General features: G+C 45.5%; 1 protein-coding gene across 1 annotated transcript in view; it reads left to right on the forward strand.

The window, feature by feature from the left end:
- TPH2 (tryptophan hydroxylase 2) overlaps positions 1-25,496 on the forward strand; it is a 90,877-nt gene that overhangs the window by 30,726 nt on the left and 34,655 nt on the right. The window contains exons 7-8 of the mRNA XM_075919425.2: positions 1,978-2,113; positions 16,298-16,424. Of these exons, the coding sequence (XP_075775540.1) occupies positions 1,978-2,113; positions 16,298-16,424 (263 nt within the window). The remainder of the gene's footprint in view (positions 1-1,977; positions 2,114-16,297; positions 16,425-25,496) is intronic.

The following is a 25,496-nucleotide window of genomic DNA, read 5'->3' on the forward strand; positions in this document are numbered from 1 at the left end:
TACCCTTGAATCCAAGAAGGCTAATGGCATATTACGTTGCATTAGGATGAGCATTGCCAGCAGATCCAGAGAAGTGATTATTTCCCTTTATTCGGCTCTGGTGAGGCCACATCTGGAATATTGTGTACAGTTCTGGGCTCCGCACTATAGAAAAGATGTGGACGCATTGGAGAGGGTCCAGCGGAGGGCGACCAACATGATTAGAGGGCTGGAGCGCATGATCTATGAGGAGAGACTGAGGGATTTGGGTTTGTTTAGTCTGCAGAAGAGTAGAGTGAGGGAGGATTTGATAGCAGCCTTCAACTTACTGATGGGAGGTTCCAAAGAGGATGGAGACAGACTGTTCACAGTAGTGATGTATGGCAGAACAAGGAGCAATTGTCTCAAGTTACAGTGGGAGAGGTCTAGGTTGGATATTAGGAAAAACTATTTCCCTAGGAGCATGGTGAAGCACTGGAATGGGTTTCCTAGGGAGGTGGTGGAATCTCCATCCCTAGAGGTGTTTGTCTCAGCTTGACAAAGCCCTGGCTGGGTTGACTTACTTGGGATTGGTCCTGCTTTGGGTAGGGGGCTGGACTTGATGACCTCCTGAAGTGTCTTCCAGATCTATGATTCTATGAATGATTAAAGGTCTAGAGAACATGACATATGAAGGAAGACTGAAAGAATTGGGCTTGTTTAGTTTGGAAAGGAGAAGACTAAGAGGGGACATGATAGCAGTTTTCAGGTATTTAAAAGGGTGTCACAAGGAGGAGGGAGAAAAATTTGTTGTCCTTAGCCTCTGAGGCTAGGACAAGAAGCAATGCAGCAAGGGAGGTTTAGGCTGGACATTAGGAAAAAGTTCCTAACTGTCAGGGTGATGAAACACTGGAATAAATTGCCTCGGGAGGTTGTGGAATCTCCGTCTCTGGAGATATTTCAAAGCAGGTTAGATAAATGTCTATCAGGGATGCTCTAGACAGTACTTGGCTCTGCCATGAGTGCAGGGGATTGGACTTGATGACCTCTCAAGGTCCCTTCCAGTTCTAGTATGATTCTATGAAAATAGTATAGAGAGAACTTGCAAAAGAACTAGACTGATCAAAGTCATTGTGAGTTTGAAATAACTTCCCTGTAGAACCAGGGCTAAGGATAGAAATTCTGTGTCCATGGGAAAGATGTAGGGGGAGGGGGACAGCTCCTGCCCCCTGAAAGGAACAGGATCTCAGACGGAAGGGGCAGGCTGGGAGCCTACCTTTGTGCACTACTGGATCATGCAGACAGGGGCTCTGGCAGTAATTTAAAGGGCTTAGAGTTCCTGCTGCAGCTGCAATAGTGGCTGCGGCATATGGGAGCCATGGGAACTTTTAAATTTCTCTGCTGTCCCCTTCTTCTCTCCTCATCCCTCGTTGGTGTCCCTGTGAGGGACTAGTCTGACAAGGGAATGCATTATTAAATGAAAAATGAGCATCTGACATATGAATGTCACCTATATGTTTATTTAAACAATTTCTGAGATACTTTAAATGTGTAATTATTTTTATAGTTTAATTTCAGTAAACGTGATTTTGCATCATATTTCACAAAATTCAGAATTTGTGTTGGAAACTTCTATAATGTTCTTGTTTAGTGCCATACACAAAAACAGATATTTCATGCTGTTATTGCTTACATTAGCCTTGACTTCTTTTCTAGTAATAGTTCTTAAATAATCCATGAATTAGCATGTCCAACTGAACTCTCCCTTGCCGCAATTTAAGCCAATTGCTTCTTGTCCTATCCTCAGAGGTTAAGGAAAATAATTTCTCTCTCTTTATTACTTCAAGCTGCTTTAATTAAGTGTATTTTAGCAATGCAAGGAGTGTGCAAATAGCATAGAATTTTTGGCCAGTGTTTTCAGTATCTTGTTTCTGATAGAATAAATAACTACAAATCCTTGATTGGCTCTCAGATGTTGATGTATCCAACCTGATTTTTTCACTGTCTCATCCACTTTAGAAAGATCTGGCTTCACAGTGAGACCAGTTGCTGGATATCTGTCCCCTCGTGATTTTTTAGCAGGATTAGCCTATAGAGTTTTTCACTGCACTCAATATGTACGGCATGGTTCTGACCCTCTCTACACACCAGAACCGTAAGTATGCCATGTCCTATTCATTTGTTATTAAAATAAACTATAGCTAAATTTTAAATTTCTACTTTTTCATGTTGATTTGGCCCTTTCAATAATACACTTCTTTTCACAGACTCTAGTGAAGAATCTTTGCACAAAGCATGAAATATCTTCTCTAGTGAAGTCAATGGCAAAACTCTTATTGACTTCAGTGGAGTGAGAATTTTTTGCTCATTTTTTTTCAAGTTGGGCTTTGAGCTTGGTCTGAGGATTTGGCCTATGTTGTTTGTAGAGCCGCTTGATTTTTTTTTAAACAAACTCAACTGTTATTGATGGAAAATTGGGTTTTCAACTAAATACAATTTTTATCAATGTGTTTGCAGAAAATTTCAAGGTTTTTTGGTCTACAGATCAAATGCATGGAAACTTTTTTTTTCTTCCAGTTTTTGGCCAAAACCAAAATATTTTAATGTAGACATAGTGCCTCTTGGGAGTTGTAGTTTGGGAATCTCATGTCCCCAATGTATGTGCTGGACTCCCAGCCTGACTTCCTTTTTTATACATTTAAGGCATGGGACTCCATGATACACTGCTTCCCCTCACCAAGAGAGGGGATCATGGTGCATTATGGGGGATGGACTCTGATCAGATACCCTGAGCCATATGAGGAGAACCTATGACTCCCATTATATCAGCATTTCCAAATTGAAATGTTTGGTTTTTTGATGAAATATATGGGTGGTTGATTTTTCACTGAAAATTCTTAATCTTTTTTTGGGGGAAAGGGATTGGCATTGAATGTTCATGCTCTATGCAAGACTAGTAATTCCATCAATGGACATTGCTAACTTTATAAACCGTAAGGGCCATATTTGAGAAGTTTATCAGTTATAAAATGATAGTTTTTCTTTATTCTGTATGTATTCCTTTTGTATTTTATTTTTGTATAATTCATGGAGACAGTAACCAAAGTCAAAACTCACACAGATGTGTTAATATCTGTGGCCCTAATCCTGCAAACACTTAAGACCCTGCATAACTTTGCTCACAAGAGCAAATCCATTGAAGCTCTGAGAAAAAAGATATAAATCCAATAGCAGCATTTAAAAAAAAAAAACTGTTAAAAGCTATATCTAAAAATAATCTAATGTACTATCCTGGTTGGAGCCACCAGTTGGCACTGTTCTCTTTCTTATAGAAGGAGCTTTGCACAGTATTTGAAGGAAGGCGGTATTGTTAGTTTTGTAATGCAGTTTCTTTTTGGGGAAGCTGTGGCAAGCGTCAAAGGAATTGTCTGTCTTCCTAGTCTCTCTAACGAGAGTCGGCTCTTGAGGCAGAGTTACTACAAAGAAACTGAGCATTGGTGCTCTGGCTGAGATTCCTGAAAAAGAGTATTGATTGAATGCTGGTCAGTCACCTGTGCTCATAACCTGGTATATAGGGTATGTCTACACGGCTGCTATGGGAATATACACCAATTGTTTTTACTTCATAAATATCAGCATTGGGGGTGTGTGGGAATCATGAATAACAGAGCACACCAAAGTGCTGTGCTGTAACTCCTCCTTATACATCCTGTGGGCATGAACTAAAATGTAACCCTGTCTGAAGAAGACTACATTAATGAGAGCTGTTAACCTTTTAGTTTGCACTTACAACATGCACACCAAGGGGGAGTTACAGTGCAGCAATTTGATGCACCCTGCTATTCACACTCCCTATACTCTGAACTGTGGGGTAGTGTAGACGAACCCATAGCATAGATAAAAAACTGCACTAAGAAGATACTTGACTGTGCTACAATGCATTTAACAGTGGGAAGATAACTTGCCAACCCCAACGTTGGCTAACACTCAGCAGAGGAATGCTGATATTTATAAGTAAAAACAATTGGTGCATATTCCCAACCAGTGCAAGGAATTTTTGAGAGTTATCCCACTAAGTGTAAAAGCCCCGAGGCAACAAACACTTTGAATATATGTGCAATTGTGTTCTCACGAGTTGTCCCTTTGGCTACTATGTTAATGGTATCAATGCTTAGTTCATACAGGTTCAGAACTTTGCAGAATGTTTTAGAAATTAGGCTGTAATATGTAATAATTAGGGTGGCCAGATGTTTGGTTTGCGACGGAAAGTCCTGTTGAAAAGGGGACCTGATGATGTCCGGTAAGATCTACTGACTGGACACCCAAAGTCCAGTTATTGCAGGTGAGGAAGCACTGGGTCATCACTCACGCTAGCCTCTACTCAGCCAGGGCCTCTTCTTACCTGCATTGGGCTGCTGCAGCTCCCAGTCCTGGCTCTGCAGGCAAGTCTCTCCTGACCCTCATACGGCAGAGGGGAGAGGAGAAAAGCAGTGACAGAGGGAGGGGGGGAAGAGGAGCAAACAAGGGGTGGGACCTCAGTGGGGTGGAATGGGGATAGATGTGGGTCCTCGGGAAAGAATGGATCAGGATGGGTCCTCACATGGCAGGGGAAGTTCTGGCACTCTTCCTGCAGTGTCCATTTAAAAAATATTACAAAGTTAGCAATGTTACTAGTAACCAACATTCTTATGATACATTGTTTTAGAGTATTCACGGTGTCCTGAGAGTCAGTGTAGTAACTCTAGTGAAATTAAAATACTTACTTTTGCTTCTAAATATAATGGGAAAGCCTTGTTATCGCCTTGATGGCTCTAAGCATTAGAACTGTATACATTATATAGGTACAGTACTTAGACTTCACAATATCTTCTGGCAAGGAGTTCCACATGTTGACTGAGCATTCCGTGTAGTACTTCCTTTTGTTTTTTTTAAAACTGCTACTTATTGATTTAATTTGTGTTTGGGGAAGGAGTAAATAACTTGTGTTTGAGGAAGGAGTCAATAACTCTTCTTTATTTACGTTCTTTACACTTGTCATGGTTTTATAGATCTCTATCATATCCTCCCTTAGTTGTTTCTTTTCCAAGCTAAAAAGTTCCAGTCTTATTACTCTCTTCTCATATGGCAGCCATTCCAAACCTCTAATAATTTTGTTGCCCCTTTTTGAACTTTTTCCCATACCAAGATACCTTTTTCAAGATGAGGCAACCTTATTTGCATGCAGTATTCATGATGTGGGTGTACAATGGATTTATATAGAGGCAATAAGATATCCTGTCTTATTTGCTATCCCTTTATTAATGCTTTTTAGCATTCTGTTTGCTTTTTTGACTGCTGATGCACATTGAGTGTAAATTTTCAGAGAAATATCCACAATGACTCCAAGATCTCTCTCTGTAGTGGTAACAGCTAATTTAATCCCCAACATTCTATGGCTGTGTCTAGACTGGCAAGTTTTTCTGCAAAATCATCTGATTTTGTGGAAAAACTTGCCAGCTGTCTACACTGGCCGCTTGAATTTCCAGAAAAGCACTGACGATCTCATATAAAATCATCAGTGCTTTTCCGGAAATACTATGCTGCTCCCGTTTGGGCAAAAGTCTTTTTCTGAAAGACTTTTGCGCAAAAGGGCCAGTGTAGACAGCATAGTACTGTTTTCCGGAAAAAAGCCACGATCGCAAAAATGGCGATCGGGGCTTTTTTGTGGAAAACCGCGTCTAGATTGGCCATGGACGCTTTTCCGCAAAAAGTGCTTTTGCGGAAAAGCATCCTGCCAATCTAGACGTGATTTTTCCGAAAATGCTTTTAACGGAAAACTTTTCCGTTAAAAGCATTTCCGGAAAATCATGCCAGTGTAGACGTAGCCTATATGTACAGTTTGAATTATGTTTTCCAATATGCATTACTTTGCATTTATCAACATTAAAATTCATCTGTCATTTTGTGACTTAGTACTAGCATTTGAATCACGGATGAGAAGCTAATTATAAAAAGGAACTTTACTATTTATGTGCTGATCTATTTGCTCCAAAATCATATATAATTTCAGATAAATGGAGAGCAAAAAATGGTAAAGACTTCGTCTGATTTTCATAAGATTTGGCATATTTGCAGATGCTCTAAAAAACTGGATGAATTTCTGGTTCCATTAAAGTCAATGACAAAACTGTTGACTCCACTGGGGGAGAGGACGTTACCTTTAATATTTGGCATTTTGCAGTACAGTAACTACAATGCCCAGCTTTCTCTCATCTGGGGTGTGTCTACACTGGGCCACTTATTCCGGAGAATCAGCCGCTTTTCCGGAATAAGCCGCGAGCTGTCTACACTGGCCCTTGAATTTCCGGAAAAGCAACGATGCTGTACTGTACAAAATCAGCCGCTATTCCGGAAACCGTACGATGCTCCCGCTCGGGCATAAGTCCTTTTTCCGGAAAAGCTTTTCCGGAAAAGGGCCAGTGTAGACAGCTTTTCCGGAAAAGCAGAAGAAACGTAAAAAAGCGGTTTGGACGGCGGGAGACCCCGTAGAAGCCACGGACTTCCGCATTACCCGAGGGCTTAAAGAGCACGCACACTACTGGCCGCACGTGGCAGGAAGCCCCCAGAGACCTCCCTTCCCAGCTCTGCGACGTGGCAAGTGTGCTGCCCAGCCACCTGAGCGGAGGCATGGCAGCTCGAGGTGGTCAGCCACCGTCACCCGGGGCAGAGGAGGAAGCCCCCAGGGGCCGGAAGCGCAGGGCCCCATCCTGGACCCCCAGGGAGCTGGAGGCCCTCCTGGACCTGTGGGAGGAGGAGGAGGGTCTCCATGACCTCCAGTCCCGCCGCCGGAATGCTGAGCTGTACACCCGGATGGCCCGGAACCTCGCCCAGCAAGGGCACCCCAGCCGCAACTGCGAGCAGGTCCGCTCGAAGGTTAAGGAGTTGCGGCTGGGGTACGTGCGGGCCACGGAGGGGAGGGGAGCAGGGCCTGATGCCTGCCCCTATTTTGAGCGGCTGAACTCATTTTTGGGCGAGCCAGCCCCGCAAGGCCCAGCTGTCCCCGTTGACACCTGCCAGCACCCCCCGATCATTCGTCCCACCGAACCGGAGGAGGAAGACGAGAGCGGCGGCGCTTCGGGAGAGGAGGCCAGCGTTGCCACCCAGCAGGCCCCCTCCAGCAGCTCCTCTGTGGCCGGGGAGGAACCCACTGGTGAGTCTTTGAAGGTTACACTCCCAAAGGGCGGGGGGCGGAGGGCGGGGGGGAGCGAGACCCAAGTGTCCGGAGGGGGGAAGGGGAGAGCATGTCACTCAGGCCACGTGAGCTGCACGCTGCATAGCATGCGGCAGTTAGCAGCACGTGCAACCACGTGCAGCCTGGTGACTGAGCGGCAGGTGGCCATGGCAGGCAGCTGCGGGCACGGCTGGGACCGTGCTTCTCACAACACATTTCAGCGGGATCAGGGGGAAGGGTGGATGCCGGCTGGAACCGGCCAGGGCCTGAGGGACTCAGCCCAGAGCCTGCTGCTCCACCAAGGGGTGCAGCACAGGGAATGGCACACTGTCCCAGGCCTGGCTGTGAGGCACAGCCAGCTGCTCCTGGGATAAGTGCAGCGTCACAGTCCTGTGACCGTGGACCGCCACCGAGCCGCTCACCTGCTCCCAGTGCCTTGGCAGGTTCCCCGAGGGAAGTCCCCACTGCGGCCACACCTGTCCCTGGGCTACCAGGCTTGCGGGAGGGATAGTGGGAGGGAGATGGGCCCCTGAGTTTTGCTGCAAGGATGGGACATCGCCCCACCCCGTCACCCTTTCTGGTTCTGACCAGGAGATATCGCACTCAATGGGATCTGAGAGCCCAGACCGCCACTGACAGGTGTGCTCCCAGGCACTGCGTGGGGATGCATCTCGCTCCCTGTCAAACACCAGTGATTAGCCCTAAGCTTTTCACAGTGTCCACCGGCAGGGAGTTCCACAGGTGAACGCAGCACAAGCACCCCCCTGCCCTGCACGGAGCCAGGATACAGACCGGTGCTTACAATACTGCAGGGAGGACCCTACTCCCAGGGGTGGTCCTTCTTGCCAACATACAACACCCCCCGGGAGCAGGAGGGGAACTGAGTGGGCCCAAGCCACAACTGTGCGGTCACCTGGGGCTCTGGGGTGGAGGGCACGGAGGTGTGGGGACAGTGGATGGCCTGCCTGACTGACCCGTCCTTTCTTCTCTTCCCTGCAGCGGGACCCAGCACCAGACCAGCGACTCCAGCAGCAGTGGCACCCCCAGCTGCCCAAGCCCGGAGGACCAGGCTCCGACACCGGGACCAGCTGCTTCGGCGTCATGTCACCGCGGTGGAGGGGATCCAGACCTCCATTGCGGAGCGTGTGCAGGGGGACCAGGAGTGGCGGCAGGAGGGATGGGCTGCGTTCCTGGAGGAATGCCGCAAGATGCGTGCCACAATGGGCACCCTGACGGCACATTTAATACATGCCATCCACTATGGCATGGCCGGACCGCATGCCCCCGCCATCCCTCCGGGAGCACAGCCCATGCCCCCTCCTATCCCTGCTCCTCTCCCAGCTCCTGCCCTTCTCCCTGCTCCTGCTCATGCTCCTGACCCTGACCCTGACCCTGACCGTGCTCATGCTCCTGACCCTGCTCATGCTCCTGCTCCTGACCCTGAAGACCGAGCTCCTACTCGTGCTCCTGACCCTGAAGACCATGCTCCTACTCGTGCTTCTACTCGTGCTCCTACTCGTGCTCCTACTCGTGGGCACCTCAGCGTGCAGGCTGCCCCAACGCGGTCTGCCCAGCGTGGGCAGGTCCGCCCCCAGAGGGGCGCTCGCAGGGGCCACCCGTCCCAGTAACTGCCCCCCCCTCCTTCTCGCAGTTAAAGCTCCCCCCCGTCCTTCTCGCAGTTAAAGCTCCCCCCCCTCCTTCTCGCAGTTAAAGCTCCCCCCCCTCCTTCTCGCAGTTAAAGGTCCCCCCCGTCCTTCTCGCAGTTAAAGCTCCCCCCCCTCCTTCTCGCAGTTAAAGCTCCCCCCCCTCCTTCTCGCAGTTAAAGCTCCCCCCCCTCCTTCTCGCAGTTAAAGGTCCCCCCCGTCCTTCTCGCAGTTAAAGCTCCCCCCCCCTCCTTTGTAAATAAAAAGTTCTGTTTTCATTTCAATCTTGTGTGGTTATTGTGTTCCTCTAGTAACTACAGAAATTGTGAGATGCCAATTAGCCACTTCAATTTAAGAGGGTTACAACTGTGGACAACAAATTCATGACTCTATCACCGGGGGGGGGGGGGGGGGGGGCTTTTTCAGTGGTCATTGGTTTGCGGCGCATAAAGAAATACTGAGACTTTTCAGTAAAGATGTAAACCAGAAACTATATTTACATAGCAACAAACAAGCAGAAAAAAATGGTTACAATATGCAGTACAGTACAGATTCAAAAACATAAGTTAGGCGCAGGGAGGACGATTGTGGTGTTGCTGGCCACCTCGATCCTTTGGTCCTTCCGGGCCTCAGGAGAGGAACAGCCAGGAGATCCCTCGACGGATGACTGTGGTGTTGCTGGCCATGTCAGTCCTTTGGGCCTTCCGGGCCTCAGGAGAGGAACAGCCAGGAGATCCATTGAAGATGGCACTGATGTAAGCCTTCCACACAAGTCCCAAATCCTGTTGGCTGTTCCTCAGGACGGCGATGGTGGCCTAAACCCTAGCCTAACTTAAAAGAAAAACCCTAACTACACCCGACGCACCCGACGAACAGACTCGATGACGGCCGCTATGTGCTGTGACCCGACGCTTTACTATACTATGGGGAGGAGGGAGGTAAGGGGAGGAGGTGGGGAAGGGTAGGAGCTGGGACGGAGTACTCTGGGGTGGCCCAAGCGACCCTGCTACGGGGCTTGGGCAAAAATGTCCACCAGGGCCTCTCTAATGCGCACCGCCTCCTGGCGCGCCTGGCGGATGGCAGCTGTGTCGGGCTGGTCCAAGGTCTGTGCCTCAGCTGCCACCCATGCAGGGAGGAAGGCCTCCCCACTGCGCTCCACAATATTGTGGAGCACGCAGCACGCGGCCAGCACTTCCGTTGCATTCTGCTCACCCATGTCGAGACGGGTGAGCAAACAACGGAAGCGGGCTTTTAACCGTCCAAAGGCCAGCTCCATTGGGTTTCGGGCCCGGTTGAGGCGGTCGTTGAACCGGGCCCGGTTCTGGTCCGGCTGCCCCGTGTAGGGCCGCATGAGCCAGGGCATCAGGGGGTAGGCCGCATCCCCGACGATGCAGATGGGCATCGGCACATTCCCGACAGTCAAGTCCCGCCGGGGGAAGTAGGTGCCCGCTTCCAACCTCTGAAACAGTCCTGAGTTCCGGAGGATGCGGGCGTCGTGTGCCCGGCCGGACCAGCCGCCGTAGATGTCCAGGAAGCGACCCCGGTGATCCACGAGGGCTTGCAGGACGATGGAGCAGTACCCCTTTCTGTTCATAAAGTGGGCTGCTCGATGCTCCGGGGCCCGGATGGCGATGTGGGTGGCGTCCAGGGCTCCCCCGCAGTTGGGGAACCCGAGGGCAGCGAAGCCGGCCATGGTCTCATCGACGTCGCGCAGGCGGATGATTCTTGGCAGCAGGATGTCGTTGATGGCGTGGACGACCTGCAGAAGGGTGCAGAGAAACACAAGGGAACACATTACATACAGCCAGGGGTGAGTGTGCGCTCCCTTGGGTCCCCCCCTTGATTCCCTCTGTACACACACACACACACACACACACACCCAGGGCCCCCCTCGCCCCACGCCCCCCCCCACCAGTGGGCCGGTGCAAGGGAGGGACGGTCGAAACCCCTGAGCGACCCAGCCTGGAGTCTTGGGTGTCCCTGGGCCTGGAGTGGAGCACCCTCCCCCCATCTCACTCCCCCTGGGACTTACCTGGATGACGATAACACCAACGGTGGATCTTCCCACCCCGAACTGGTGTGCCACCGAGCGGTAGCTGTCCGGTGTGGCCAGCTTCCACAGCGCGATGGCAACCCTCTTGTTGACGGGGATGGGTGCCCGCAGCCGGGTGGCGGTTCTCTGCAGCGCGGGGGTCAGCCAGGTGCACAGCATCAAAAAGGTCCGCTTTCTCATTCGGAAATTCCGGATCCACTGGTAGTCGTCCCATCGTCTGAGGACCACACGGTCCCACCAGTCGGTGCTCGTTTCCAAAGTCCAAATGGGCCGGTCTATCGTTGGGTGCTGATGCCACGCGGTTGCCAGGACCTCCCTGGTGAGGGAGTCCAAGGCAATCTCTGCCTCCTGGTATGTGTACAGCAGGGCACCAGCCTGCAGCACGAGCTCCAGGCACCTGTACAGGTCTAACAGGGGCCCGAGCAGGTACATGGCCACCCACGGCTCCATAGCAGACAGTGCAGAGCAGAAAAAATAAAATGCCAGGAAAAGCTGGTGGGGGGCCAAAGGGTGGTGTCCCCAAAACTCACAGGGCAACCACCGACCCTGTGAAGGGTGCCAGTCTCTGGCAGAGGTCACAAGGCACGGGAGCACGAGACAAACGGCTGCCCGGCGAGACCCCTTTAACCACGCGTCTGGACGGAGCTCTGGCCCCACCCCCGGAAAGGTCTGGTGGCCTTTGCCCTTTTCAAAATGGTTCCGGGCTTTTTGCTTTTCTGGAAAAGCGCGCCGCCAATGTAGACGCGCTTTTCCGGAAAAGCGCATCGTTATCGCGGAAACTCCGTGGCCAATGTAGACGCTCCTTTTCCGGAAAAGCTGAAAACGGAATGTATTCCGTTTTAAGCATTTCCGGAAATTCATGCCAGTGTAGACGTAGCCCAGATGTATGGAGACATATTACAGTTGCAGGTGTCTGAGACTATGAATGTTGCATTTGAATACGATGAACCTGATGAAATAATTTCCATTGATTTTAATGGGCTTTGGATCGTGGTTCCCACCCATACTGTGGAGCTAGATGCAAATTAGGGCATTTACTTTAATTGATTTTTATCATAACTATCTGCATTGTAAAACATTTTCTTTACTGTTTTTATGACATTTCTATTACATTCATAGAACTATATGGATTTCTTCTGCTGGGCAATTTGCTCCTATAAACATCTTTCACTGTGAAAACTTGTATTACTGAAATCTTTTCCTCTCAATGTGTATGAATAAATTAAAGCCACTTAATTATGTTTCAAATACCACAAAACAAAAAAATTGAGTCTGGTAGTTAAGGAAAGAGTTATATTGTTTACACTATCTATAAAGGACCAGACTTGTTGGGAAATCTGTGAGACTGTTATGACAGGTCCCAACTAGAGTTTTTGGTTTTTTTTAAAGGCAACTCTCTGTAACATCACACAGAAAAAATATTTTTCACAGAGTAATATATATGCCAAAAGTGGGGGAAGGGGAACATTCCTCCTCCTCCTCTTGCTGATGTAGAAAATTGGATAGGGTTAGATTGTGGCTACACTTTTGTGCGTGTACAAGAATGGAAAGGGAGTCAACAGCCTCTCAGCAGACCTGTGGCTATATGCAGGGCCAGCCCATGTGTAGGGCTAGTCCATTAATTCTCTGGTAGCGTAGACAGCAGTAATTAGTCTCTTCAATGAGGATGGAGAGGAATAAAAAGGGGTCAAGGTTCTACACTGACTGGTACAGCTAAACTGGTATGTTGGAGACTGGCCTAGATTTGTGCTGCTTCCTGACATCAGTGACCTTAGCACAACAGTTCATCACTCTGGGTCTCTGCTGTCACAGGCCTTGGCTCTTTGATGCAGCCTAACAGACTTTGGCCTGGCTCCTGATGCATCAGGGTCTCTCACCAGCCTTCAGAACTCTCATGAATTAGGTTGTCAATGCCTCAATGCATCACTGAAATGGAGCAGCCCTTGGTTCATCAGCCGAGGTCTCAGTAGGCCTTTAAGACTTTAGTAACTCAAGGCATTTGGGCTCCTGTGTCTCAGTCAGGCCATTGGTAACTTGGGTGGTCTCCACTGCTCAGTGACTTAGAGAAATCCTGGATGATTTGTCATTATTCTGAAGCCTTAGAACCGCAACAAATTAATGCCTCAGACCATCAGCACAGAGGGCTTCTGTGCATACTTATCTCAGGGTGAAAAAGGCCTTGGTAGGATGTGGCAGTAACTCAGAGTCTCGCATTACATTGGGATCCTTGGGATCCACTGTTGATTCCCTGGCCCTCGGCACGTTAAGGCCTTGCATAATAGCCTCAGCCTATCATCACTATGATGTGAACCTCAGCACAGTTCTGTATGCTCAGAATAGCCCTTGTGCATCTATGGAGTCACAGCACCTGTGTCAGGACACATCAACATATAGATTCTGACTTCCTGTCCATCTGAGGGGTGCTCAGCCCCCCACCCCATGCTCTGCACTACCTCCACCCCTTCCTCCTAACCTCACCCCTGCCCAGCCACTGCCCTGACTCCGTTCCACCCCTGTACTCATCCCTCATGGAGCTTCCTGAATGGCACAAATTAGCTGTTTGCAGAGCTCCAGAAGTGCTGGAACGGAGGGGGAGGAATAGGTCAGCGGGGCAGCTGTGTACAATGGGCACAGGGGAGACAGAAGGGAGAGCTTGGTGCCAATGGTGCTCCACACCCAATATTTTTTCCCCACGGATGCTTCAGCCCTGGAGCACCCCTGAAATTGGAATAACCTCAACATCTCACTTGAGACTTAGTATTTTGGGACTTTAGAGAACTCTGATTTTATAAGCTCCTCTCTTGTTCAACTAATTTTGGCTTGGTGTTTTGATGCCTCAGCATAGCCACAGTCCCCAGAAAGGATTAGTACATCACAGCTTCAGAATGGGAAGGAATTGCTTTTGGGCCCTGCTTCACTGCCACCTCCAGCAGGCTATGGTGATGTGGAGCCTTCTTTAAGGCATGGCACTTTGGCACCTGGATGGAATTAGTAGCTCAGCACTTACTTTGGGACATGATGCTTCAGCAAATGGTTGTATCACCTCTGTTGGTTTGTATTGGTGCAACCTTTGAAGGCAGGTTTGCAACTTGAGGGGAAAAAGGATGCCATGTGACTTTCTAGCAGTGAACACCTTGTCAATAAGAGCTGCTGCAGGATATTGTCTTCCTGATGGAGTGCTCTCGCTTGAAGATGGAGTCTGAGATTCCTGTTGGGTCTGTGCCTTGATGCCTTTGGCTGTGCTCATGGCCTCTCACTAGATCTGATCATCTGTTCCTAAGGACCTCAATCCTGATAATTGCTTCTGTGTATTCCATTAGTCCTTCCACCCCTCATTGTTCACTTGTACATGCTGCAGCTGTCTTCTAGGAAACATAGTGGTCAGGCTTTGTGCTTTAATCATGCTGACCTGGGATATCGTATGAAAAAGAGAGAGATTAAGACTCCTAAAGCAATTAAAGATTCTACCTTTGGGGAAGCATGAGTAATTGTATCTCAGACCTGGAATTTTCTTCATGGTGTATCTCTACTTTACTTCAGATTTACATTAGGGTAATAACTCTTCCAATGTCTCCTGCTGATTTTGGCCAATTGTAAGTATCGTATGCATTCTGTAGCTGGCAAGCAGAAATGATGGGCTGTTATTGTGTACTAGGCATGGCCACGTTTCCTGCATTGGGACTACCTGATGAAATGGTAATGTAAAAATCTACTCCATTCACAGTCAAGGTGTTGGAGATGATGTGTTCATGCTTAGCTCCCCAGTTTGCTGATTTCTTCTATAGAGACCGTGGTAACACTCAAAAGAAAGCAACATTTCAAGGCAGTACTCAGTGCAAAGCTTTTCTGCTGGAGGAAAATCTGGAATGTTGTTCATTTGTCCAGGAGACATCTCCAGTCTCCTTTTGCAAGCAGTGCATGCTCAGACCAGGCTATAAATGCTGGTTATTAAGGCTATGTCTATTTTCATAGTACCTGAATCCTGTTTCCACGCTGTGAGAGGAAAATATGTACAAATAAAATAGGCTATTTCACTTTCCTAATGCCTATCTTTCCTATCCAATAACTAACTAGTGATACACACACAGAGCATTACATAACTAGAGGCCTATGATTGTCTTGCTAAAAGCGGTGGTGAATGGAGCAGTGTTACTGAAGATATCTGGGATGATAACAGGCCACAAAATGAAATTGAATCAATGAACTGTTGTGAGGGGGTGGAGAGAAGGAGAGTAACAAAAATGTTAACATTATTTTGCGTGAAAACACAAACTACTTTTTATCTAGGGACAGACACCACATATTTCTCAGTGAAGAAGAGTGCTTACAAATAGGAGACTTTAAATGAAAGTTATTTTTCATTTTGTGATTTATCTGAAATGTCAGATTCTGTGTCATTTAGCGCAAAACATCCCTTATAAAAGACAAATGGGTTGATTTTGGATAGAAAGCAAAACCTGATGTTCTTTCACTGCCTTCAAAACATTTGTTTACAGCCACAATAAAAAAAGAATCATCTTTAAAGAGACAAAAAGAAAGGAAATGTCAGATTAGATTTTATATTGAAATTTACTGTCTGGTCGATTATTTTTTTGAAACAAATATACTTAACATTCTCAGAAGTGTGTAAGAGCTTTTTTAGCTGCTGTACATACTCTCTTTATTTGTGGGCATGCTTTTTTTGTGACTAATCTTGCACATCTAGTTCTGGACTGAAAAAGTGTCATGGCTGAGCAGATGTCAAGATTTTAAAAATGAGCTTGATTCTTTCCTTTGGTTTACTCAAATTAGCTGGTAAACCTCATTGCAGGAGGAATAACAGCTAATTTGATTTAGGGCTTTAATTCGGAATCCCGTTTCACTGCCGCGTGTGGACGTGGGCAGTTACTTCGGGCTAGTCAATTTCTAAAATGGCGACTAGCAGGGAACATGCTAATGAAGTGCGGGATATTTAAATCCCACACTTCATTTGCAATTTTGGTCACCTTCATTAGCCTCCCGAGGTCGAACTAAGGGGCTAGTGTAGACATACCCTTACACAGTTACTGACAACTTAATAGCGATTGGTGAGGTTAAGGGACAAGTGGGGATAACTGATGCTTAGATAGTAAGCTCTTTGGAGTGATGGACATCCCTCTGTTCTAAGCGTGTATAGTGCATAGCACACTGAGGACCTGGTCCATGACTAGAGCTCTGCAGTGTGATAGAAATATAATGAATAACTTAATCTATGTATTGTTAAAATCACACATGCATTCATCTCTGTAAAGTAGTGTACATTCAAGAGTGTTGGTACTACAATATAAATATTTCAAAGTAAGAATATTAATGGTACATACATGTTTGAAGGGCAGTAACTGTTCACAGAAGAGCTTTATCAAAGGTAATGCTATTTCTATATGTGTAACAGTCTCTTCTTCTACTTCCTCTCAGAGATACGTGCCATGAACTCCTAGGACATGTGCCTCTACTTGCAGATCCCAAGTTTGCCCAGTTTTCACAAGAAATAGGACTGGCTTCACTGGGAGCATCTGATGAAGAAGTTCAAAAATTAGCCACTGTGAGTCAATTGCTGTATCTTTCCCCTAACTTGTGCTTCTCTTTAGTTATTGAAGTGAAGAGAGTTGTCAAATGGCTTCTAAAATGTGTTCTTCAGTTTTCAGATAACAGTGCTATTACAGTTACAAGACCTTATATGGCTCCTATAGGAGTCTTTGGATGTTTTTCCATTGTCATTAATAGGAGTGAGAACAAGCATATGGTCAATGGATGCTTTATAACACTCTGATATTTCTGTATTGCCCCACCTCATCTCAAGGTTTAGTTAAGTTTGATTTTTCCTATTCCAGATTCTGGAAACAAAGCAACTGAGACATTTGTAGGGAAAATAATCTTCCTTTGCATGTGCATTCTGCTCCAAGTTCTCCTCAATGGGAGCTGTGTGTGAATTTGGGAGCTGATGGGGCTGTCAGTGGTGCCACTGACTTGTCTCCCTCTTTCTGATCTGTTTTGAACGTGGTCAGTATATTATAGTATATGTTGCACTAATGAATTTAAAATTAATGTGTTTTGTGGATACTCTTACTAGAGTATGTCTAATAACAATCTGATCCATTTTATGGTTTGATTATAATTTATTGTACCCTTCATTTTTATCCTTATACAACACATACTATGAATAATTTTGTGATCAGAATTCTTCAGATAAGTCAACACTCATGAATGTTTTTAATAGCTAAACATTCCATATGTAGTTGAACCTACAAGAGGATTTTAAATAGGCAGAAGGTAAATGCGCACATTAGGATTTAGCCAGGCAAATGGAAATTACACCCTCATTCCTGTGAGATATGTAATGGAATTGTAATGGCTGCAAAAGATCAGGACCTGAGCTTTAATCCCTCTCATGGGAGAGGGAAAAGTGCCTAGTGAAGCACCGATACCATTTAACAATCAGTACCCCTTTAGAAGCTGTCAGTTCTTCAACATGTATGGAGAGAACAGATAGTGCTAGTCTCAAGGAGGACTCTTGGTCCAGGCTTGACTGCAAGTTCTGGTCATTGATGTCTTCCTTTGTTTTGTAGCAGCACAGTAGTAAGAAGTGGGAAAGTGGGAAATATGGAGTCGACTGAAGTCATGACAAAGTTTTCTTGCCATTACAGCCGGTCCCCGAGTTGCGAACAGTTGACTTACGACCCTTTGCAGTTACGACCAAAAATGTTGTAAATGGCGGACCCTGAGTTACGAATGCAATCCATGCTTATGAACAGCGCGGTCGCGTGTAACTCAATGGGGTCCAACTTATGAACAAACCGAGTTACGACCAATTGATTGGTCCGTAACTGGTTCGTAAGTCAGAGACAGGCTGTATTAAACCCCTAAGATTGTCACCCAAAGAGACATGGGCTCAGGTACTGCAAACAAGAGTAGAGAATAAACTTGGAAACTATGTGCTCCAGCTCTCACCAGCCCCATGAGCATTTCTCTCTCAGTGCAGTTCAACCCTGGGTGGTGGTGTAGTTCCTTACTGTTCTCCACTCCGGAGTTGGTCAGTCTAGGGACTTGATCATCAAGTGGGGCACTGGCGGCAATACCTAAGATGGTGGCAGAGAATCTCAAAACATAAAGCATTTCCTCTGAAACTAGATGCTTGAGAATGAATGCTCTTCCAGTGCCCGGGCATAGTGCCATGATTGAGCAGTCACGTCTGAACAAGGTGTGGTGGGAAACAGTAAGAGGACACAACAACAACAAGAAGACCAGTATCATGCTCTTTCTGCAGCTCCTAAGATGTACCTTCTGGTCTTTCATACAGGGAAAACATCTTTCACATACATGTTGATAAAATGTAAGAACAGAATGTGGGAGTTTCTATGGGTATGTCTACACTACCACCCTAGTTTGAACTAGGGTGGTTAATGTAGTCATTCGAAGTTGCAAATGAAGCCCAGGATTTAAATATCCCGGGCTTCATTTGCATCTTGCCGGGCGCCGCCATTTTTAAATCACCGTTAGTGCAGACTCCGTGCCTGCGGCTACACGTGGCATGGAGTAGGTAGTTCGAATTAGTCTTTCTAATTCAAACTACCGGTACTCCTCGTTCCACGAGGAAAGCCTAATTTGAACGGGGATTTAAAAATGGTGGCGCCTGGCAAGATGCAAATGAAGCCCGAGATATTTAAACCCCGGGCTTCATTTGCAACTTCGAATGACTACATTAACCACCCTAGGTCGAACTAGGGTGGTAGTGTAGACATATCCTATGAGGTCAGGTGGAAAGAATAGGGCTTTCAAATACTTCTTAGTAGTCAGCATGGGGAGACCAAGGAACAGCTTTGATTTTATCCACTAAATCACATCCAAGTTGCTATTAATTGACTTTTGCAACAGCATTCTGTCTCATTTCCACCCTCGGTTAAACATATAAGAACAAAGTGATCTGCAGAATATCAGCCAAAGATCTAAGTCAGAAAACAGAATGAGATTCCCCTAGGCATCTTCAAAGTAAATACTGAAATAGACAAACTGACCTAGTGCATGCATATTAATGTGCCTGGAGTAACATGCTGAAACAAGTAACCCATTATCATGACCTGTTTCAAAAGATAATGAGATTAACATCTGCGACATCACAGAGAAGGAGAATGGCTTTAGGAAGAGAGGAAAAAACTCAGGAATTCAGACCAGAAATGGGGGAATTTATTACAGGTGATTTCATGATAATAGTTTCTATGAACTTAAAATGAGGTTCTGCTCTGAAAAGCAACTGTGTAAAAATGGCACTTTCTGACTCAGCAGATCTACTCTTTGTGTACAGTACAGGCAAAATAAGTTTATCGATTTAATTTTTTTACTCGCATTCATTCCACAGTGCTAACACAGCTGTGAGTGTGAGAGTGGGATTTCGATTCCTTGTACATCAACAGCATTGTTCACTAAGTTCCAATTAGTTACTCACCCATCCATGCCCATTAAAGACAATGACACTGCATAGGTGTGATTGAGAGCATATTTTAAAGACTGACATTTTATAGGTGTCAATTTGAAATAGTTTTCTCTGTTGAACATTTATTAGTGGTAGTGATGCATGAGAAGGCAAGAACTCAGCTTAATTCAGCCCTCAGGTGGAATTTGAAGCTCTAGATGCTAGAAAAAAGCCTCTTTATCTGTAAGCTGAGCATATTTTTGTTATGAATCCTTGAGAGAAAATAAATATCAAAAGAGGCCCACAAGGTCATTTTTACAGTCATTTTTTCAGAGTGGATTTTCTCTTTAAGAAGTTCTGGAAGGAAACCAATAAATTTTCCACAAGAGAGAAGCAGTATAAAAAGCAAGTGGCTAACACCTAAAGCACTGTAAATATACAAACCACTAAAACAGATTGTTTTATAGTTTGGAGCACTCTGGGTCAGCCTCATGTTTCTAATTTGCTGACCTAATTTTATTTTTACATGTACAAATAAACACATTTTGGATGGAAAGTGTTAGCATTCCAGAACAGACAAAGGGGGCATAGTACATACAGATATTGTCCCCCTCTTCCATTGCCCCCAGGTTTGTCAATAAATCAGTCTAGTGTAGACGGGGCCACATTTCTGAAAAAACCTCCTCTTTTGGAACATCCCTTATTCTTCATACAATGAGGTATACAGGGATGCTGAAAGAACGTGTCAGCTTTTTTGAAAACTTTTTTGGATGCATTCCTTGGACGCGGCATAGCTCTGCAGTGTAGACATAGCCTAAGTGACACCATTCAACTTTTTCCCGTTGTGACATATTTGAAGTTGCATTTAAACATTTAAGTCTCCAGAGGTGAAAATCTGTCTGACCTTTCCCCCTTCCTTTGTAATATTTATTTTGACATTTTAACAATGGAGCATAGTGGAACACAACCAATTTATTCTGTTTTTGCTGGCCTGTATACAGAGGACTTCTGCAGTGAATTGCTTGTGAAATGGGAGGAACTGAATATGATGAGGTTTCATAAATTAATTTCAAGCTTGTTATAAATGTAAAGGATTTACTTTCTATAGAACAATACTTGAGACTAGTGATGTAGTCAGTCTTTTTTAAAGCAAACCATTATTTCTCTCTCTCTCTCTCTCTCTCTATATATATGTGTGTGTCTGTGTGTGTGTGTGTCTTATGTATGCACAAAATACTCTATGTATGCATGTTAAAAATGAGTATTCAAAAATCTCTTAGCAAGGATGCACAAAGTGGTCCATTGGGTTAGTACATTTGCTTTTCCTCATTGAAGGTCTACATTGTTTGAATTTGTTGTCTTCACCATAGCTTTTCTGCCTAGACTGAAGAGCAGGCACAGAATTCAGGACAACTGCCCACTGTACTAGCTGAGGAGATAAGCAGAACAAGAAAAATGGGGCTGTTGCAGACAGCAGGTTACTGCTGTTTAAGTCGGCTTGCATAGTTTGACCTGAAGCATTATCTCAATTTCAAAGGATCCTCATTCACTCTCAGTTGTAAGAAAGGGTTAAAAGCTGGGCAACAGCCACTTTCATTATGAAACAATTAATTCAATTAGCTGCAATTCCCATAGGACTGTGGGACTGCTGCAGCCTTCAAAAAACTCCACTGATCAATGAAAGCAAGCTATTCTCAAAAATTATTGCCAGGGATGAGCACAGTAAAAATGTGCAACACAATGAATAAGTGAAGTTGTTTCTTTTAGAGATCTTACTTCCAAGAAAACCTATAAATAGTGAAACAAAAAATTGCAAGAAGAAGAGATTGAAGTAGATATGATTCAAAATCTCCTCCTTTTGCAAACACAATTTGACAGGCTAAGATAAGAGCCCCATAATGAGCCAACTTGGCAAAGATTAACGAGTGGTTCTAGATAGCTGGCTAAAAGGAAAGGCCCATGCACCTCCAATGATAAAAACATTTAGGACATTAGAAAGAGAACTGTCACCCATGATGAGATCCATTGTATAGGACATTGTGTCATACTACAAAGTATGAGGATGAAAATGCTAATCATGATATACAATGCTAGTCTGGTTGAGAAGTACAAGAACACACCTGAGCTATTGTGTTCTGGCCAGGCATAAAGGCTTTCAACTCGTTGTATCCAAATGTAAAATCTGCAATAGATAGAAGAAATGGAATGCATAAGACCTCCTGGAACCACACGAGATTCCCAATGACTCCAAGGGTGGCACAGAATTATTTGAATTAAAAGAGAAAGATAACTTCTTATTAGTGGATGACTGATCTTGTTTGCTAACGTGAGCTGTCGCACAGCAAATTGGGTAGCAATGTAATAATACATTAAAATGTGCAGTTTTCTCATTTTGGGATTCCAGTTAATATTTGCAGATGGCTTCAGCAAGTCTCTTGGCTAAATCAGTGGAAGCACATCATGTAAAGTCTCTCCTAAAGTATGCACAGTCAAATAAGTTAGCAGAAAAGAACTAGACTAAATGAAAAAGACTTGGTGGCTGTGTCTACATTGGCGTCCCTTTCTGGAAAAGGGATGCTAATGAGACACTTCGGAATTGCAAATCCGCGGGGGATTTAAATATCCCCCGCGGCATTTGCATTTACATGGCTGCCGCTTTTTTCCGGCTCGGGGTTTTTGCCGGAGAAAAGTGCCAGTCTAGACGCGATTCTCCGGAAAATAAGCCCTTTTCCGGAGGATCCCTTATTCCCTTTCAAGTAGGAATAAGGGATCCTCCGGAAAAGGGCTTATTTTCCGGAGAATCGCGTCTAGACTGGCGCTTTTCTCCGGCAAAAACTCCGAGCCGGAAAAAAGCAGAATCCATGTAAATGCAAATGCCACGGGGGATATTTAAATCCCCCGCGGATTTGCAATTCTGAAGTGTCTCATTAGCATCCCTTTTCCGGAAAGGGATGCCAATGTAGACACAGCCAGTGAGTTCAAGGAATCAGTTTTGCAGTATTAGAATATTGCTACACTCTGTACAACACTTTATCAAGATCGCTAGTTCAGAGACACATGGACAGAGAAACAAATACTAAGTGGCAATATTTAACAAGCTTCATGAGTCAAAAGCAATTAATCCTGAAACAGTTGTTTAAGAAAATCACACCAGGACACTAGAAAACAATACTATAACAAGAGCATTAAAGTATACTCTCTTTTGCAAGTGGGAAAGAATATTATGCTTCAAAGACATCTTTGAAAAACCTGCTAATCTCCTTTTTCAAGGGAGAAGCAGGATACAGTTATAGGCTTTGATTAGGAAGTACCTTCATTTAGAATTGGGAAAAGAAAGGGGAGTGAGAGACAGTAAGTCTAAGATAGCAAATAAGAGAGTGAGCTACTGTAAACAAACCAGTACCAAAGTGGTGTGGGTTTTGATCACAAATGGTGTTGTGGATTCAAGTCAGATTTGATTTTATTTAGCTTGTAACAAGTTTCGAAGTAAGGTATCCCATAATCTCAAAAAGCCAAATCCTGCTCTTTACAAAGGGGTCCCCTGGGTGCAGTGGAGCTGGCGTGGCTATGCTGGAGAGGGGAGAAATGGCTTCTGGATACTATGCAGGAGGGCAAGACTGGCAATTGCTATGTGGTTCCCTACCAAATTCATGGCCTGGGAAAATGCGTCACAGACTGTGAAATCTGGTATTTAGTGTGTGTTTACCCTGCCTGTGATGGGGTGTCGGGCTCCCCGGCACCGGAGCCCTCCATCTCTCACACTAACCGGGAGGACGCAGAGGTGCTCTACGGCCAGGGAATGGTTCCCCTGCGCCGCCTGTTCGTGCGCTGCTCCCGGCGCAGGCACGGACGTACCCGGCCCCAACAAGCAGCTTGGGCAGTCTTCACCGGCGTGGCATGGGGAAAACACCGGGCACCAAGTTTACATGGCAGCTCCTGCTGCCAAGAGGGCGGGGGGCGGGGCAGTGAGAGGACCGATCCTGAGAGGGGAACCAGGTCCCCAGCACAGCCCGGAGGGTAGGAAGCAGCCTAGAATGGGGTACCCGAATCCCGTGGGTTGGTGAGTTGCAGGCAGCAGTCCCACCAACTGAGCAGCAGGAAGCTGCCTCTGCTCTTAGGGTCCTGGGTTGAGGCCTGGAGTGAGGGAGGGCCCAGGTCTCCCTACCCTCCATGACCAAAGAAGAGGAGTCGCGGTGCCAGGGGACTAAAGCTGGAAGGCGAGGACTGATCAGATGACAGATGGGTTAGATAAGGACACAGGTGAGGGACACACGGGGAAAGATTAAGGAAAATATCTATTCCCCGCTCACAATGATGACCCCCTGGGCTGCCTGCGTGAGCGTGGGTTGGAGCTCTGTCCTTCACCCCCAGACACTGCCCTGTACAGATTTCCTTGGGGGAGAACATTGTTTCTCAAATTGAAGGGTTCTGACACAAAAGAGAGTTGCGGGAGGGGAACGACAAGGATATTTATGAGGGGCTACCCTTCCATCCACACTGCCTTCAGATAGGAGTGGCTGGGGAGTGGTTGCTGCTTACCAAAGCTCCAGCTGTGAAGGCAGCAGAGCAGAAGTAAGGGTAGAAATACTATACCAAGCTCCCAGCCAGGAGCTGCCTTTCTCTAGCTGCCCAGCTCTGAAGGCAGCATAGACATGCAGCAGTAAGGGTACAGTACCGAAACCCCCACTACAATAACCTTGTGAGCCTCCCACAGTTCCTTTTTGGGCCAGGACCCCCACAATTACAACACTGTGAAATTTCAGGTTTCAGTATCTATCATCATGAAATTTACGATTTTTAAAATCCCACTGAGAAATTGACCCAAACTGACAGTGAATTTGGTCCTATTCATATGTACTGCTGCTTGTGGAATGGGTTCTTGTAGCTTCAGGGCAGCAGGAGAGGCTTTTGCTGTTCTTTGGTGCAAATAGAGATATTATTCCACATGTGGAGAAATCACTTGTACAACTGTGGTGGAGAACTTGGCCATTGCTGTTTGTTGTTTTTATTATTTATAGGATGCAGAGTGTAAAACACGTAAAAAGGCAAAGTTCCTGCTGTAGCTAGTTTATAAATTAAGTAGGTCAGTCCTGGCAGGACATGCCCTGCATTTATGCTTTCTAAGATATCATTCAAAGGTAAGAGAAGGAATAACAGGTTATTTATTGTTTTGAAGGTAAGCAGTAAAGATTTCGGTGATGTACTCAAGCAATTGGTAGCTTGATTGTTGAATCAGCTTCCAGTTTTCAGGCACAAATCTGCATCCACAAATAATTACATATTTTATAGACTGATCATGTGCATAATAGCATTTATATATTTGGCTCTGTAGGCCCAAGACCAGCAATCAGATACATGTAGGTGTTACAGGGATCCAACTGTAAGATGAAGATATTGATTTGGAATTGTAATCAGATAGACCCATAAGAGGACTACTTGAGAATTAGTTGTGGGTCACAATTTCGGGTGTCATTGTAGTTACAAAATGGCTCCTGCAAAAATGAGATACTGTTTATGAAAATCAGGACCTAAATATTAAAACAAAAAAAGCTGTAAAACAATGAAAATGTACAGGCTACACAGAAACTCAGCAGTATATTATAGTAATAATCTGGACAGTGTTTATAGTGACAAAAGTGGTCAAATAATAAAAATTGTCCAGCAAATTATTGAACTGCAAGAGCAAATTTACAGTCACAAAAGTAATCTATTTTGGCATTACAAGTTAATTGGAGAATGGTCTGGATTTGACAATGCATTTGAATGCCATGGCTACTTATTTTCAGAAGAAACAGTTTTATCATTAGGAAAGGACAGATTTTGCAATCACAACCCTTGGTGCCAGGTCAGTAATACAGCGATCGTGCTCAGCTAGAGTGGTAATAAAAACTGATACTTGAACAAAATAGCTCAGTGAGAATTTGTGGGATTTAAGTGCACACATAAATAATGAACATCTACTGCTTCAGCACTTGTGCTAGCTGATGTAGCTTGATGTTCAGATTAACTAACTGGGAGCCTAGTGACTTTTCTACACTCCATATCATTATGTAGAAAGAAGGGCACACAGTAAGAGCCACCAGTGAGCATCAACGGCACAACTGGATATAGAAATTTCAGATCCTAACCACAAAAATCACATGAGCTACAAGTTAGTGGCTTACATAAGGAAAATTTTTTTTAACTATTTTATTAATTGAAAGGTTC

This window comes from Pelodiscus sinensis, chromosome 1 (assembly GCF_052426305.1).
Source record: "Pelodiscus sinensis isolate ZL-2025 chromosome 1, ASM5242630v1, whole genome shotgun sequence".
In the NCBI taxonomy this organism is placed as follows: Eukaryota; Metazoa; Chordata; order Testudines; family Trionychidae; genus Pelodiscus; species Pelodiscus sinensis.